This window comes from Oculina patagonica, chromosome 8, assembly GCF_052425735.1.
Source record: "Oculina patagonica isolate OP01 chromosome 8, crgOcupat, whole genome shotgun sequence".
Taxonomy (NCBI): domain Eukaryota; kingdom Metazoa; phylum Cnidaria; class Anthozoa; order Scleractinia; family Oculinidae; genus Oculina; species Oculina patagonica.
The window spans coordinates 21,164,744-21,182,361 of NC_135765.1; the positions used below are offsets into that span (position 1 = coordinate 21,164,744).

The following is a 17,618-nucleotide window of genomic DNA, read 5'->3' on the forward strand; positions in this document are numbered from 1 at the left end:
ATTAATGTAATAAACTAAGCAATAGTTCGTCTTCCATCTGTATTATTGAAATAATTATACATCATTCAATTCAAAATGCCCCAGGGAAACCACTTACCCTCTTGGTAAGTCATTAGATACCAACCCCTGGGGGGGGGGGGGCTGGATTTTGGTATTTTCTGTCCAGTTGACACATTTTCAAAATAATGTTCTTGTCAAGGAAGACCTTCTCATCTTCTTTATATACAAATATCAGTCTTCTTGCTCCTAAGTGTTTTCTGTAAGACATGAGCATCAGCTGGTTCAATGTGCTTGTAGTACTGTTTTTTCGTTTCTATTATTTCAAATCCAAATCTTTTGTAAAATCCTATGGCTCCTCCATTGCTAACTTGGACATGCCTGCAAGCAAACAACAAAAAATAATTCAACTTTATGTGTATCTTATCTTGCAGAACGTTTGTTTAACAACCCTCCAAGTTTATTTTTTTCCTTAGTGGCCATTTGGCCACCAACTACTCAAGTTTTGGTCGCAGGATTAGTCACCAATTAGCTGAACTTCAATCATTCCTCTCAATTTTAGTCGCCAGGCTGGCGACCGCAATAGTCGCCAGCCAAAATAGCGCCAGGCGACAAAATGGTCTTAACTTGGAGGGTTGTTTAAGTTTGTTTATAAACCCAAACAATTTTTTCCCACCCTCTGTTCTCCTACAGTATCTGCTATCCCATTTTTTACAGCTCTTTCCTTGCTCACTTCATCGACTTCCACTCAAGTTTTGTTTTGAACATTCGGTTGTTTCTCAAAAAAGAAATAAGCAATAAAAAGTAAAAAAGTGCCCCAGGCACTAGAACAAATCATTACAGCAACCAAATCTGAGCTACAACTGGCTTGTCATAGTTCACAACAATTTTTGTGTGATAAGTGGAATTTAATAAATTAAAAAACATGAAAAACAAAGTAAAGAACAAGTACTAGCCAACAAAATATATATATAGAGGGGGGTGTGGTTCGGTTTTTTTTTTTTTTTTTGTTTTTTTTTTTTTTTTTTTTTCGTTTTTTTTTTTTTTTTTTTTTTTTTCTTCGCCCCCACCCAACAATTTCCTCCTTTCCTTTCCCCCCCCCCCCCTATATAACACACTTGAAAATGTTTGTTTGATTCTCATTTAAACTTCTAATAGGCTAATACTTACAAATAAGCATTGTCAATGTTGCCATCCTTTTCACAGCACTTCAAAACATGCTCAAGCATCACAGTTCCTAAAAGATAGAACATGTGCATTATTTTAAACCAAACATGACACATCTCAGTAGCGGGATTGAACTCTTGCCTTGAATTACATGCGATACCTTAACTTATGTAAAATAATGTAATTTAATAAATGATTAATTTACCCGGAGAGCTCTTCATAAAGCTTGCATATTTTCCTTTTTTTTACGCTGGCCTCCCAATTGTTTGGAAAAATTCCTTTAGCCATAATCCATAGTTAAAATCCAGTAGGTGGGAAAAATCCATTTGACTGTACTATAATTTATATAATTATATATAAATATATATTTTTACCAGATGTCTTTCTTTTCAATAATTATTACCTTTTTGTTTTTCAATACTTTTAATTTGATTTACATGTGTTCAAATGGAGATTCAAAGAATCACTTCAACACTCGAAGAACAAAATCAGTGAATTATGAATGATTGAAGTTTTGCATTCGTGAAGCGTGTTAAGGGCCCACTGACGTATATATTTGTACCCGTTGCTAGGGACATTCACGGTTATATAGTTTTAGCAATTTTTCTTTTTTAGTTATGAATGAATCTTTTACTCAGGCCATAACGTAAATATGACGTCATCGGGCCACGCCCATGATCACGTGACCAATAAAGAAAAAGTCTAAAATTTTTGATGTTTTGCATGTTATCAGAAAATCATTCATGGTGTCATGATCTTTATTTGTTTTTGTATCTTGGTAAGTATGGGTTTCATTTCATTATAGAAAATAATTTTTTTAGAGAGATTCAAAATATTGATTTGTCCATAAAATTTTTATTAAAAATGATTTAAGCAATTGAATACTTAGTTATGTTCCCGACCCAGGTCGGAAAAATATAACGTCGAAAAAAAGTGAATCAAATTAAAGACCGCCAAGTATTTAGATTTTTTCTGCAAACCGGAAATCATTTTGTTAACGCATGCGTAATTCATATGACAAGAGAACAGTGCGCGCGCTAGTTGTACGCGTACGCTTTTGAGATTATTTGCATGTGTCAAAAAACTGCTTTTCCTGGTTCAATTTAATCTGACTGATTCTCAGATGTGAAGTCAACTATTTGTCAGGAAGTTTTTCGGTAGTTCTTATTGTTTCATCTTATTTGGCGAGTTTGAAGAAGTGCTCGAAAGGAAATTTTTTTGCACATCTGGCACGTACAGATAGCATGAGTAACCCGTACACGCAATACAGCGCACGCTCTTTTAGCACCTTAGCAACGCGCGATAAATCCAGCAGTGGGCCCTTAACTGTAATATACAGTGCCTGGACCTTATCTCAGTATTCACAAAGTGCAAATAACGAAACACATAGACTGCAAGTATTTTGTATTTTCTGCTAAAGAAATAAAATTGTTTATCATGCCACCATTTCCTATTCGCACTAAGTGAAGCTCTCTTAACGGCCTCTCGTGCGTTTTTCCCTTTCCCTTTTTTTTTTTTTTTTTTGGGTTTTTTTTTTTTTTTTTTTTTCCTATTTCCCAAGCCACTGAATTGTGTATATAGTGCCTACCTCTCTCAGTGCTCACACAGTGCAAAAGATGAAACACATACTTTAAGTACATTTTGTATCTCTATCAGCTTACCAATGCCAAGTCTTCTATACGGGGCTAAACAACCCAGGGTCATTATATACAGCCTTCTGGCATCTTCTGTTTGGTCAATACGACAGCAAACTGCACCAACTACAATGTCATTGTAATAGGCTAGAAGAAAGAAAGACATCTAAAATCTATATGAACTGTAACAAAGTGTTAAAATTTCCTACTTATTACAATAAGTAGGAGATTTTCCCACCTTCTATTGGAGAGGCGGTGGCCTAATGGTTAATGCGCCAGACTCCGGATATGGTCAAGGTTCAAGCCCTGGCCAGGGTCACTGGGTTGTGTTCTTGGGCAAGACACTTTTTTCTAATAGTGCCTCTCAGTGCACGCAATTGCCCCAGGCAAAATTTGAAAAGCTGCTTAAAATTCAAGTCATTTTTTAAAGCCCTGTGTGAGGACACGCCATTTTGTTATTAAAGAATTTAGAACAGGGGGAAAAGACAACTTGGCATAAGCAATGCTGTGTTCTGTTTGACTTGGCATTAAAAGTGTTGAGAAATTAGATGTTTGTTGGTCAGGATTGCTCAACTCTGCTAACATAAACACCACATTACCTAGTTTTGCTAGTTCTCCAACTTCAAGCACATCTTTGTAGAACTGTGAAATAATACAAATGTAGACATACTATGTAAGGCTCAAACAAGAAATAGGTGCCTTGTAATGTATTTGAAACACAATTGCCTTCCCCACTGCTAAACTTTGTTGATAAAACAATTTGAACTACACTAGGGCACTTGGCTATTTTGCAACATGGGAAGGGGGAGGGGGGAGTTGATAACTACTTGGTGGTTGTTATTAATCATAAGTTCAAGATTTTGAATATGTATTAGCTAAATTTTACCTCGACCTCCACGGTTTAAATAATAAGGACTTTTGAAGAACTGTCTAAGATTCAAAATCCAGTTTCTCAAAGTCACATTCTTAAAATCTCTGTGCTACCATCTGAGGAACTGATTGAAACAAGTTGAAAGAGCTTTCCCCTGCACCCAATTTACTTTCCAAGGACTTTCAAGGCCCTGAATTTTAGTATTCAAATTTAAGGACTTTCATGGTGTGAACAGATGATGGATAGCATCCTAAAACCTGTTTAGGGGAGAGGGATGGATTTTACGTTATTGCCAACTATAATTGGTCTGTTTGTGGTTAACATGCATTTTTCTTAAAGAAATGAACATATACATTGACTTCGTTTATAATCTCAGGAAAAAAAAAAACAGCTAAAGCACATGTAAGCTTATACACTGTACGAATGCTTGACATCAGACAAGCAAGTCACAATACACCAGACAAGTCTAAAGCGTGTTGTTTTCCTAAAATCACAATATACATAATATCACCAAGATCAAGAGAAAGTAATGCAACGGACAACTTTAAATCCACACCCATATCTTAATGGAGATTGCATGACAAAAATGTACTGTACAAATAAATTCACTCAACCGAGGAAATTATATAACTGTTATCGATCGCAGCTTTATTAAGGATTTCGACGAAAATTTAGAAATCGGTATGTTGTTTTCAACTCAATTTCTCCTATCTTCTAAACGTTTAGTCAAGTGTTCCCACAGTAAGGCAACTTTTGGAAAATTTACAAGATTCATAATATTCTGAAGGATCGCAGGCTCGCGTCGCATGTGATCGCTCTCAGCCAACTTTGCTTTCTCCTTCTTTTTTTTAGTGCTATAAAAATTTTGCCGGGTAAGTGCTGGTAAAAATCTCTTGAAAAAGGAATTGACTCCTCGAGTATTACGTAAATTCACAAGCTTACCTTATCATTGTAACTAACAGGAAATACAACTGAGTTCAATTTCTTCAGTTGCTTGATGTTATGTGGAGTAACATCGCCCAACTCCGTTCTTCCCTTCCTAAGTAAAGGATAATAAAATCGAACAATCAATACAGAAATGATTGTAAAAATCTACAAAGAAATAATCTTACGGTTTCAAGGGTTTGGAGATGACAATTTCTTGCTGATCATTAGACATATTTTGCGGCATTACTCGTGGAATGATTCCCGCCAAATAACACTGCACATGCCCGAGCCTCGCTTTCATACTCAAATGTTTGTCCGCCGCACAAGCGTAAGTGCGGGCTCAAGTTTAAAAATGGCGACCCTGGAGATCCGCCTCAAAAGAGTGAACAAGATTTATTATGAAGGAGTAAGTAGTCTGCTGCACTTTCTTATACTGAATTCGTCCATATAGCTTAAGAGTTGGGCTCTTCACAGAACTGGTTTTGTAAGTGCTCTTTTTGATTAGCGACTACTTTTGCAGGTCTATCATACATATACGCAGATATACGTCCCCAGCTGTATATACCCCCATGTACAGTTGGTATTCTAGGATATCAGAAGGGTATAGGTCGATAGCCTCTTAGGAGTGGATTTGATGAAGCCAAACAGCTCTCAAATACGATACCTCCTATTAAACACTTTGAAGAATGCTTTGATTTGAGCTTTACATGTAGTTTTTGTAGGTGCACCGGGATATAAGCTTAATTATGCACCAGTCATTTGAAATCCCCCCCCCCTCGGGCATGAGCGGGGAAAAAGCGATTTAGATTCACTCCATTTTGGTCCCCCACTATGCGGGGGATGCGCCAGAAATCGTGGTCTTCGCATCCCAGACCGGGGGTATTAGTATTCAGGGCTCAAAATAACGGCCGGTCAACGGACAATGTCCGGCCAAAATGACGATTTGTCCGGACAAAATTTTGGTTCGGTGGTCATTTTGACCGGTCACGTACACGGCTTTCAAATAAATAACACACTAAAAATTTATTCGCGGTATTTCTTGAAATTTTACAGTAAAATCATAAAATATCATAGCAGCTTGCAGTCACAAATTTGTAGAATACAGATGAGACGGTCACGCTTTACGGATTTGTCCGGCGTCCGACGCGTCCGGCGTCTACAGATTGAAACGAAAACTCTCGATATCTTTTATTCTAGCCATGGCATTTGAGTGTTTCTCACCAATTCTATCGAAGTCTTCTTGTGTAAGGCTACTTCCGCGGATATCTATGATTAAAAGTACTTTGCCGTAATTATATTTCAGCAGCTCAATCAGGCACCGCATAGAACGGGCTTCTCTGTTGTAGGCGACGTTGAAAACTTGGAGAGATCAGAGTTAGTGGAGAGATTCAAGATTTTTAAAATCCGAAGTGACGTAGGCTTTCTCGCTAATCTCTTGGCAGTCTTGAAGACATGTTAAACTTCCGGCACACCCTTACTGAAAGGCCTGTTTGCTAAGTGTTGTGGACGAATGTGAAATCTTTTCTCGGCGGTTATTTTGTTGGTATTGCATGATACAGGAAAGATATCTAGAAGTCGAGGACGTGAATCTTTTTTACTGACCACAGTTGACATGATGTCGTTGGCGTTTCCTTTCTTCCTACATGCCGAGCAAAGGCAAAGTTATCTCACTTGTAGCATGGGCATATGTCCTATTACTATTTAGTGTTCGGTAGTAAAGACCAGTAAAGTGCTTACAACCAAGATCGCCTCCACCCATAAGTCGTTAACTAATGTAAAACTATGCAGAGTAACATAACACGACTACTGAGCATTTTGTTTTATGTAGAGTAGAACGCAGAAGAAATGGAAATTCAAAAAGCGAACATAATAAAAGGACACTTTTAGCGATCAAAACATTTAAGCTTTTAAAGCCTTATACTCTTTAACAACGAGTGTTTTAGCTTACGAGGCGAAATTTTTGGCATATTATAAATAGGCTATTGCTTCAAAGTAAATACTCAATATTTTGACCGGTCAAAAACGAGACATGACCGAGCAAAAATTGATTTGGCCGGTCAACATGACCGGTCAGTATCCAAAAATTATTTTGAGCCCTGGTATTAGTGTAGCTTTTAGTTTTTAGCAGTGTCCCCTAATTAGTATGGTTTTATTTTCCAGGCTATAAGGCTTTGACACTTAAATAAAGTTTCTTATCTTATTATCTTTATCTTAAGCGGGGCGCTCACTCCATGGTCAGCGGTTTGCATTTTTGTGCCGCATGGTAATTTCGCATATATTATTTATGTCCACTTGCTCAAGATGAATGAATTACTAATACTGAGTGAAATACAACTAAAAACTGTCTGCAAGATTTAAGAAATTCCTCTTACGTTAAATGTTAGTTGACAATAATAGCGCATTAAAGAAGCTGGAGACATTCATTTATGATAGTTTAAGTTGAGTTAGAATACAATGTACCGGTAATGCACCTATCAATGTTAATCGTGAGGTAGGTCCCCAGGGTAGGGATTTTGATTGTGCGTGATGGCCCCAGGGTAGGGATTTTGGTCATTTATAGAAGGTTTGAAGGACATCTGACCACCTTTCATGGGGATTTTGACCAATTATTTTGTCCCGGGGTGGGGAATTTGACATTTTTTTATAGAAAATGTCAAAATCCCCACCCCTTGCCCGACCCCCCCCCTCGGGCTTAACATTGATAGGTGCATAATAGAAAGCTTCTAGATAGTTCTAGAGATCCATTTAATAACAGAGAGCCAGCTGTTCAAACACCACACAGAGCATATTGTAATATCATCCTGCATTTCCATATAAAGTTGACTTGGAAATTTCAAATAGTCGTCTTCTTCCTTGTCCATCGGGGAGCCTTTGCAAATGTATTCCTAGCTGCTCTGAAATCAATGTGTTCATTTCCCTTACTGTCATCCCTTTGTTGTGCTTGGCTATAACAAGTTTTCTACATGAATTACCATGTGTGTGGATCATATAAAGGGGCGGGGGAGTTCACCATTCACTTTTCTTCCAGGGTCACTTGCTTTCACTTGCCAAAAAAGTGAATGCCCCGCTCATGCCCAAGGGGGGTGGGGGGGGAGGCGGGAGTTTCAAATGACTGGTGCATTGTTATTGGATTTGGGGTTTTGTAATTTGTTCAGCTCACATCACATTGGTATTCTTCTTGCAGCACAATAACATCCTACATCCTCATTCTAGTGTCGCACTTTTCCTGATTTGTTCAGCAACACATTTGTTTATGATAAGCACAAGCATTTATAAACATAAGGAAACTTGTGTAGGGGATGTAGATAAGCGCAAGCTCAAAAAAGGAATTTTTTTCCTTTCTTGTGCTTATGCTTATGCAATTGTTTGTGCTTATATTTTACAAGTGTTAACTGGCATGAGATAAACACAAAGACAAAATTTGGTTGTTGTGATTCAAATCATGCCTGTGCAGTTCCAAAAAATACCCATACCCACCCCATGGAAGGCCAGTGGAAATTCCAAGGGGGTTGGGGGTCTCAAAGGCCAAAATTTTAAAGGAAAGTATGGGGCTAAACTGGGGTGGGGGGATTTAAACCAAATAACCTTACGTGGGAGGGGTATAGATATTTTCTGGAACAATACAATGCCTAAATGCCTTCTCATGCATATTGCAAGTGTGGACATTCTTGCTTGTATATATGGTTGTGTCATCTCACAACTGACAAGTGTGAACCAAACATGATAATAGACCATATTCATATTCTCGGTATTGGTATGGAACTAGCTTGCAATGAAGGATAATGGGGGTAATCTTTTCAAATGCAAATGGAATGAAGCTCTTTTTAATGATATTCCCCTGCATTAGGCCTTCATTGCAAGCTAGTTCCAGTCCAATACGAATATGGTCTATTGAAGATTCCATGGTATACTTTAGAGATTACAGTAGAATCCTGATTTCCTTGAACCTTCCGTTTCCCGAAAATCCAGATTTCTCAAACCAATTTTACTTTCACTTAGATATTTCTCCTCTGTAATTTACATTTGATTTCCCCAGTCTTGAATTTTTCAAAGAAATTTTTGTTTCCCCTAGAGATTCAAGAAATCAGGATTCTACTGTTCCCAGTTATGATTCTCTATTTTCTCTTCACCTTTTTGCTTGACAATCAGTGTATTGATATTGATATACTAAAGATAAACAAAATATTAGTCACTCTTGGACAGGGTTTATAGACATGGAGAAATTAATTTTTGCACTGAATTTCCAGGATATTGTTAAGGGTGTTATAGTGGTTCAAAGTCGTGGAGAGCTTCCACACAATGGCATCACACTGTGTATGGAAGGAGCAGTGAATCTTCAGTTGAGCGCTAAGAGTGTTGGAGTATTTGAAGCGTTTTACAACTCACTCAAGCCAATCCAGCTTGTCAACTACTCCCTGGAGATTGCAAAACCTGGCAAATTATACCATTCAATCCTTGTTTGGTTTATGTTTATTTGTGACTGTCAGTTTTGTGTGGTAGATAGTAAATAGATTTAGCCAGGCCTAAAAGGGGAGCTCCCCGGTAATAGGCCTTATTCATATTCCACGACGGCCCTGGGACGAGAGCCTTCTGAACATGAATGCGAGGCTAATGCGGGGTACTTTGCTCAAAATTGCAAAGTAAAGCATGGAAAATTGCGACTGGGTTGCCGAAAAACCTTAAAAATTATAAACGCTTTGAGAATCTAGAGCTAGTCGGTGATCTGCAGGCTAGAGGGCTAGAGAGATACCAGTGTCAATCAGAAAAAAAAATAGTTTGGATGTTTCTTTGCAATTTTGAGAAAAGTACCCTGCATTAGCCTCGCATTCACATTTAGAAGGCTCTCGTCCCAAAATACAAATAAGGCATATTTACTTTGTACTTTATTTAAATTTCATTCACTGACCATAGGCATAAAACATACACCTGAGCCTGCGATATGGTCACGTGATACTTGTCAGCAGACATTTTGTATTGACAGCTGTCAATAGACCTTAACGTGGATGCCCAGTAACATATAGGTGAGGGTTTATTTATTTCTGAAGTGCGCGACACTGTACATATGTACGGACAGGCCCGAGAGCCATGCCACTAGCCATGATGACCATGAAAACTCAAGTTCATGGTTTTCCTATTTCTGTGGATTTTCTATGTGTATGGGGCTCTGCTCTGCGGCCCATCGGGCCGCTGTGGAGCTCCGCTATTATAAGTTCAAGAGAATATCACTTTTATCACTTTTGGATGTTAACAGGAATTTTGTTGTGGAATCTATAGACCCTTTCAAAGCTAGCTATTTTTTGGGTGTCGAGAAAAGGTACCATTAGTGTTTCAGATAAGAGTGTGGGGGGGGGGGGTCTTAGGTCAAAAACGTAACAAGGTCAGCTACCTGACACAACAAATTAATAGAAAGCTTATAATTGACATCTTGCCTTTAGCCTGAAGCTTGTTTTTTTCACTAGCAGTTCAAGCAAAAGCACAACCTTGTCAACCTTGACACAAGCATATTAGCACAAATGCAAGCACAAGCGCAAGGAACAGTACCGCGTCAAGGACATTTTCACAGTGAAATAAGAGCTGTTGTGCTTGCATCGCTAGTGAAAACCAGGCTTGACAGACGAGTACTTTTAACCTTTATGAAACACATTGACATTCTTTCCAATTTGAATTTACTGTTGTTTACGTGTCTGTCACAGTGTTTTTGCATGCAATGCCCTTTCTTTTGTTTGCTTCCTTTCCTTTTATGTTATAAATATTTCAATATGTGAGTGGTAAATTGAGTTAGATTTAAATGACTGCAATGTTTACACCAAATGGCAAGACTGAACTTCCTTTTGAGATCCCGCTGAAACCCAAGGGCAACAAACCACTATATGAGACCTATCATGGAGTGTTTGTCAACATTCAGGTATTCCTAAAGTTTACTTTTTTGTCTTTGATTTACATTAAATTGCATAATATTATTATTTCAGTTCATACATAATATTATCCTTGTTACAAGATTAAAGGAAGTGATGACCAAAAGGAACTTACATGTGAACTACATTGTAAATATTGTACAATCCAACCCCAAGTTAACTTATCACTTTGTTTTGAACATTAGCTTTTAGCTTAGAAGAAAGGAGAAATATACCAAATTGTACCAAAAATCGAACCACATCATTATTATATCCCGGGCAGTTTTTATTATCTAGATTGATCACTTCTAGTTCTTTGCAAGTTTGTTAACATCATTTGCTCTGTACAAGCCATTAGGGATATTTTGGCATTGTTTTCATTTTATCATGATAATCTTAAATAACAATTAAGTTCCATTTATAAGACGGTTTAATTGATTCAATTCTATTGTTCAAAATACAAATTATTAGTTCTTCAATGTGTAGAATTATCTTTCCATAGCTTTAATTTTCCAGGATGTGCATATCAAATTAGGCAAAACTGGTTACCGTAATATTTACTTTATGTTTTAATAAGATATTCTCAGTTGTCAGTTAATGTTAGGTGACTTGCGTTTGCTTGTTCTGCAGTATTATCTCAGAAGTGAAATGAAAAGGTCATTGCTTAACAAAGATCTTCAGAGCCAAGCTGAGTTTATTGTTGAGAACAAGGTAACTGTTTAGCCATTAAACATTCATGCTTAGCCCACTGTTTAATTTGTTTGATAAATCAGCAAGAACCTTGACCTGAACAGAAAGTACAAAAGACAAGATTGTTAGATCCCAAAGTTGATTCATAGAAGTTTTTGCTCCAAAAATGTAAGAGTCCAGATGATCAAGATTCAATGGTTTCAAACCTGTTGGCTGACAGGTTATTCTGTTGGTCAACAGTCAGCCGACTGGTTAGAGTGATTTCATTTTAACCGTTGAAACAATATTAATATCTACCAGTTTGTGCGTAAAAGTCAACCGGAAACAAAAGAAAACAATGGAATTTGTGTCTAATAGTATCTAAAAGTGTAATAACTATTTCACGGGTTAACTGAAATCACACTATTCTGGGAGCTGTTCTTCACTTTTACCGGGAAGTATAATTCATGATTCCTGGAGATAGAATTGCAAGGAATTGTCATTTCAGTCTGTGCAATTACCAAGCCATATACAGGTTAGGCCTAACTATTAGTAAATGGCAATGGCATCAGACTATTCCAAAACATGTCAATCCCAGTGTTTTATCAGGTTATCCAATTAGTGCACCTGGGAGCTGGGAGAGCAGTGTGTTTAGTCAGATGTTTGTGAACTCCGCACTCAGCCATTATTGTCAGCAATCTCAGCTGTGCACACTATCTTAAAAAGTTATTGAAAGTCCTGCATAACATATTCAATGGTCTAATGCTTGCAATAACAGCTTTTCAAAATTTGCTACAACTGTTATAGGCTGCATCTAAGAAGGCTGAGGTGAAGTCAGTGGATTTTTCTATCACACCAGAGTCTCTTGAGAATGTAAAAGAGGTATAATTTAGATTTCAATATATGAAACTTTATGTATTGATTTTGATTTAACATCTTTATATTATGTCTCATTATTGTCATGACTGCTTGTGATTCTTTGCTACCCACAGAGAGCAAAGGTTCCAAAGTTTTTGGTGAAAGGTCGTCTGGACAGTGCTCAGTGTTGCATCACCAAACCTTTCACAGGAGAGGTATGTTTCTGGTTTTTAATCTCATGAAAACTAGTGGTAACCACAGGTTAGAAAGTGCGGGCCTTGATGCAGTTAAGAGAAGGTACTGGGAGGGAAGTGTTTTTTGTTAGTTTGGAAAATTACTTCAAGTCGAAGTTTTTGGGAAGTTTTCCAGAAGTTGGCATAACTGTGGTAATTGAGATTTCTTTTATAAACTGCGGTTGTTTATTGGGAGTCTGTCCACTGAGAATAACACTATCTCAATGTGTGCGAAATTATGATGATTTTTTTTGGTTTGATATTACCAATCATATGTTGACAAGTTTGCCATGTTTTAATGGTGAATAAGCCAAAGTTTATCGATATTAAATTTTTTAGACAGTGTCGATAAATCACTGGACAAAAGAAAATTATTCCGAGTAAGGTCGAGTAACGCGTCACGCTTAAGTCACGAATGTTTTTTACCGTTTCCTATTGCCGCGAACCAATCAGAGTTGTTTTTTTGATTGACAGTTTTGCGAAGTGTAGTCGAGCACGCGGTGTGAATTGAGATGTGATTTTCCTCCGTCGGCAAACTCGCTTTGTTGTCAGTGTTATAAGGAATTTCTCGAGAATAACCGTTGTTGGAATCATTCGCTTTGCCGTAGTTTATCTGTGATACAATTACATCAGATCTTCTCAAAAGCAACACCTATAAAACAACGTCTTAATGATGTTAATGTCTGCAATCTTCCGACAGAAGCCTCATTTTTCGCATTCTTATCGCTCTTGGAGACAAGATTTTTCTCTTCCGCTGTTATGACAAACTGTCGTGATTGACACATTTTTGCATTCCGATCGTTCTTAGTGGAAGAACAAAATTTTCAACTTCCGGTTTGCAGATAGCCTTTATAAACGTGGCGCGCACGCGTAATACGCAATCCGCTGGTCACTGTCAAGATTAGGGTTGCGGGCCTCTCTTGGGCCCGCAAAAAACATAATTTGATTAATTTTATCAATTTGCTTACCATTTATTTATCATGATACATAATAGAATCTCAATCATCTGGATTCAATAATATAAATCAAATGTAAAATATATTAATTTCCAGCTAGAAGTTGTGAACTCAGACAAACCAATCAAATCCATTGAACTACAGCTTGTCAGAGTGGAAACGTGTGGTAAGTAAATATTTTGTTTAACAAATCATTTCATTTTCATTTGTAAGGCATTACAGTGGAACCCCATTTTACAATCACCTTGTTGTTATGACCACCCTGTTAGGACAACAAAACACCAATCAACATCTTCACTTCTAACATTGAGTGAACTCAGTTGAATAGGTGCTACATGTTACGCTTCGAAATGACAGCCCTGTAGATTATTTTGGGGGTCCATAGTTGGTTAGATTATGAGGGATAAGATGTAGGATAACCTTAAATTTCAGCAAAAATAGATTCTATTGACTATTCTATTCTATTTACTGGTTAAGTATTAAGTGTACAATGTTTTGAATCATTTGTCTCTTTGCTGTATTCAGGTTGTGCAGAAGGATATTCAAAAGATGGTAAGTAACTCTTCACTCTCCCCTCTTCATTCAATCAGTGTTGTTATTGCCAGTGTAAAATGTTTTTTGTTTTGTTTGTTTTTGTCGGTGTAAAGTCAGGGACAAGTCAATAATTTAGTTATAGCAAATCTTCAAATTCATATAAATAAATTGTCATAGAACTGCTTGAGCCGAGCGAGTTGCCAAGGCACACATCAGGTCACTTGGCAACCTCTGCTTGTCAGAGATGGTATTATGCTGTCTGATATTTATCTTTTTTTATTTACAGCTACTGAGATTCAGAATATTCAGGTACAATAACAATTTACTTTCTCTAAATTTATTAGCTCTAACGCCCCTTGGGCATCCCCACCTAAAAAATTTTACAAGGGGAGGCTCTTCCCTGAAAGTCAAAACTCGTATCCTTGCATACACTATTTTTGACAGAATATGTAACCCTTTCATAAACCCTGGAAAGTAGAATGGTACCCTTTTCTCATAGAGGAGGGATACTGCATTTCTTTTCTTAATTAACCCCCTTTCTATCGCTACATTTGGAGGGTGACAACTTCTTGGGCCATAAAAGAAAAACGAACTCGTTTTTTATTGTTTCATACTATTACCCGGGCCATTCATTTATGCGCTTTCCATTGTTCTAAGTTAGGGTATTTTTAAATATAAACTGTTTATGAATATTTTGTTTTAGATCGCTGAAGGAGATGTTTGTCGCGGACTAAGGATCCCAATTTACATGATTTTTCCACGTCTTTTCACATGCCCGACCTTGGCCACTGCAAACTTCAAAATAGGTATAGCTAAACTTGAACAAAATTGTAAGATAAACAGCAAGTGAACGTATTTTGTATTTTGCGTGGGAAAAGTCGCGTCAGCCAGATCTGATTTGCACCAGACTGACTGAGAAGGCGATATCTTCTTTCTGATTGGTTAAAACGAGTACCACAAGCTTTCTTTTTTGAACCAGTAAAAACGCTTAGCGAACAAATTAGGTTAACACAAAACTGCGCTCTATGCATGTTTTAGATTTGGTGTTATTAGCAACTTCCGGTCACTAACGTTTATTTTGTTTTTGTTTTTTGCCTCTTAGAGTTTGAAGTGAATGTGGTTATAGTTCTTCAAGATGATCACCTTATTACAGAGAATTTTCCAATTAAAGTTATTAGAACTTAAAACAATGCTATCATGACTAAAACAGTAATGATTTCTTAAGAAACATATAAGGCTTTCTAGGTCACCTTCTTAACCACTGGAATGCCGTAAAACTGCTGATAAAAACAGTTGTATAGAATCCGAATAAAAGGTCTTACAAAAACATTTTAACACAACAGCAAATCTATGTAATAGAAATAGCAATGACTTACTGTTCTTTCCTGAAGGAAGAACTATTAGGAATGTAAACAATGTACAGAATCGATATTTTTATATATTAAAAGGACATGATTATATAAAGAAAAGAACTCAAAATGTTGCGTGGATGTTTTCTTGAAATTCGAGCTCTGGTTGTTTAAAGGATGGATCAGGGACCGCGGAGACCATTTTGAAGTGGTAGGGCTAAAAAGCTGGCTAAAACAAGCAAGCGTTAGGGGTCCGCTATTTCCGCTATTTATCATGTGAAAATTCATAGCGGAGCTCCCGCGCGCGCCGAAGGCGCGCGCGAGCGGAGCATGCATAAGCAAATGGCTATCCATCGAGCCGAGAAATTTTGGAGTTCGCCGCCGCCCAAGTACGTACGCACGGATTAGGCCTAGGGACGAGAAGTTTTCCTGCCCGTGACTAAAGAAAAGAAAGGAAATTACAAACAGAAAATAAAGCTTGCAGGGCAAGACAAAATGTAGACAACAGGTAAAATTACTCAGCGACACTACACAGCAAAAGATCTGAGAGGTTTATTATCCAACTGCTCCATTTTGTTTGTCTTTTTTCAAGTGTGAGTGTATCGAAACCTCGATGCGCCTTTACGCAAAAAATTGTGGCTCTCGTTCAATCGCTACACGGATAAATTTTAATTTTATTGATCTGTGGTCGCACTTTTCGTAGCTTTACAACGAGCAATTGACGTTATTTTCTATCGACTGGATGATGTGGACGTTTCAGTTAGATCTCAACGAAGTTATATGATATGAAAACGCGGGAAAATTTGTTGCACGGTGTTTGCTGTGTAGGCTGAATGAAACTGCGAGTAAAAAGAGCGACAGAGAACATTATTTCTCCCAAGATGTCCTCAAAAGTCATCTATATCAGTCCACGAAATTGTGGAAAACGAAAATTGTTTACGAGGAGACCGAAATAATTGCGAATTATATTCCTCGTGCAAGTCCAGTTTGCTTGTCTCTGTTGTTTGCTGTTGAAGAATATAATAACTTAAGCAAATGATTTTGTTAAAACGAAGCTAAGCACTAAATAGATCAAGTCCGCCGAAGAAAGAGATTTTATTGATGCAAGCTAACAACCTCCTACTGAATTGCTGAGTCTGATTTTATGACAGAAAATTTCATGATGTTTTTACTTTCTGAACACAGTTTCGATAGATTCAGCGTGGGCAAGGTTTAGTTTTTATCCATTTAGGTCATTTTGTAAATAAATGTGGAGCTCCGCTTTTAGGCTTGCCTATAGCTATATATTACATTATTTGTTTCGTGAGCCCTAAAATATCAACCCAACCAAAAAAGTGGTAGGGCTATAGCCCTACCAGCCCCTCCCCCTCCGCGGTCCCTGTGGATAACGCTACCCACAGGATAAATCAAGGGCAAAACAGTTTAAAGACTTTTAACATCTTTTAGCATAACAAGGTGACCATCTATTAAACAAACTCGAAGTCTGATTGGCTACGTAAGCACAAACTAATTTTCCATATACTGCCATGGAAGCGGGCGCAAGAAAAATTCATTGGTCATAAACCAAAACTATTAATAAGCCACCTTCACTGAACTTTTTGTTAAAGAGCTCGGTCCCCGATTTATGCTTAAACAATTATACGGCTCGCTCCTGGTTTCTATCGACTTTTGGTTGTTGCGTGAAGGCTTCGCACCTCGCTAACTATCAGCTAACAGAAACCTCAAGCTTGCCGTCTTATTGTTAAATAGCCTGAGTTTGTAATGTAAAGAAAGGCCACAAAGTGGATGATACTTTCAGCTTTCTAAAAAAATTGGGACTGATCGGAATGATTTTTAAGTACGCCTCTTGATTCAGACGCCGTACTTTTTGGCCGTTCCGAGGCCGTTCCTAATACAGTTCCAATAAAACCAGTCAAAATACATTAAAATAATTTATGAATTAGAAGCGGCACATGAAAAGTACGGCGTCTGAATCAAAGCCGTTCCAAAGGCTTTCCACAGGCGAAATTCTCGGCCAAGCCAGGCGGGAAGAACGGGCGAGCCGTTCCAAATTAAAATAGCCGTTCTAATTTTATTCAGACGCCGATCTTTTCATGTACTTAATTCAAGGAATTAGGTTCGGCTCATAAAAAGATCGGCGTCTGAACCGGGCCTTAATGTAACCTGCGATCAGGCAGGCAGGTTAGCCTTAATGTCACTAGGCAAGTGAACCAGATCTGTTAGTCTGTTGTGAGCTAGCTATGAGAGACTCGTGGTGAGCTGGGCCATTAACTAGGTTGATATGTATTTCTGGGGGCCTCAGATGTTTTCTGTGTCCCATGCTCGTAGCAGCTTTGCTATGACTGGGTAAAGCACTTGCAACAATAGATGCACAGCTAAATTAACTTAAAATCAAATAGACGCACAAGGCGCCGTCAATGCAACTAAAAATGCACAACTTGAATATTAACAGGACGCCATTTCGGTCATTACAAAAGAGGACATCGGATAGACATGAATTCCTTCCTACAACCTTGTAATTTGAAATCT

At 37.8% G+C, this 17,618-nt stretch overlaps 2 protein-coding genes across 2 annotated transcripts; one reads left to right on the forward strand and one right to left on the reverse strand.

Annotated features, from left to right (window-relative positions):
* Nucleotides 1-154: 154 nt before the first annotated feature.
* LOC144662749 (N-alpha-acetyltransferase 50-like) lies at nt 155-4,862 on the reverse strand. Its single transcript, XM_078523648.1, has 6 exons — nt 4,782-4,862; nt 4,612-4,708; nt 3,398-3,440; nt 2,826-2,945; nt 1,168-1,234; nt 155-378 (listed from the first exon to the last, which is right to left on the reverse strand). Exons 1-6 carry the CDS (start codon nt 4,838-4,840, stop codon nt 219-221), a joined length of 546 nt encoding a protein of 181 aa, XP_078379774.1. The 5' UTR covers nt 4,841-4,862; the 3' UTR covers nt 155-218.
* Nucleotides 4,862-15,235, forward strand: LOC144662752 (vacuolar protein sorting-associated protein 26C-like). Its single transcript, XM_078523651.1, has 11 exons — nt 4,862-5,002; nt 8,844-9,037; nt 10,402-10,501; nt 11,121-11,201; nt 11,967-12,041; nt 12,152-12,232; nt 13,303-13,372; nt 13,732-13,758; nt 14,027-14,049; nt 14,444-14,546; nt 14,843-15,235. Exons 1-11 carry the CDS (start codon nt 4,877-4,879, stop codon nt 14,923-14,925), a joined length of 963 nt encoding a protein of 320 aa, XP_078379777.1. The 5' UTR covers nt 4,862-4,876; the 3' UTR covers nt 14,926-15,235.
* The last annotated feature ends 2,383 nt before the right edge of the window (nt 15,236-17,618 follow it).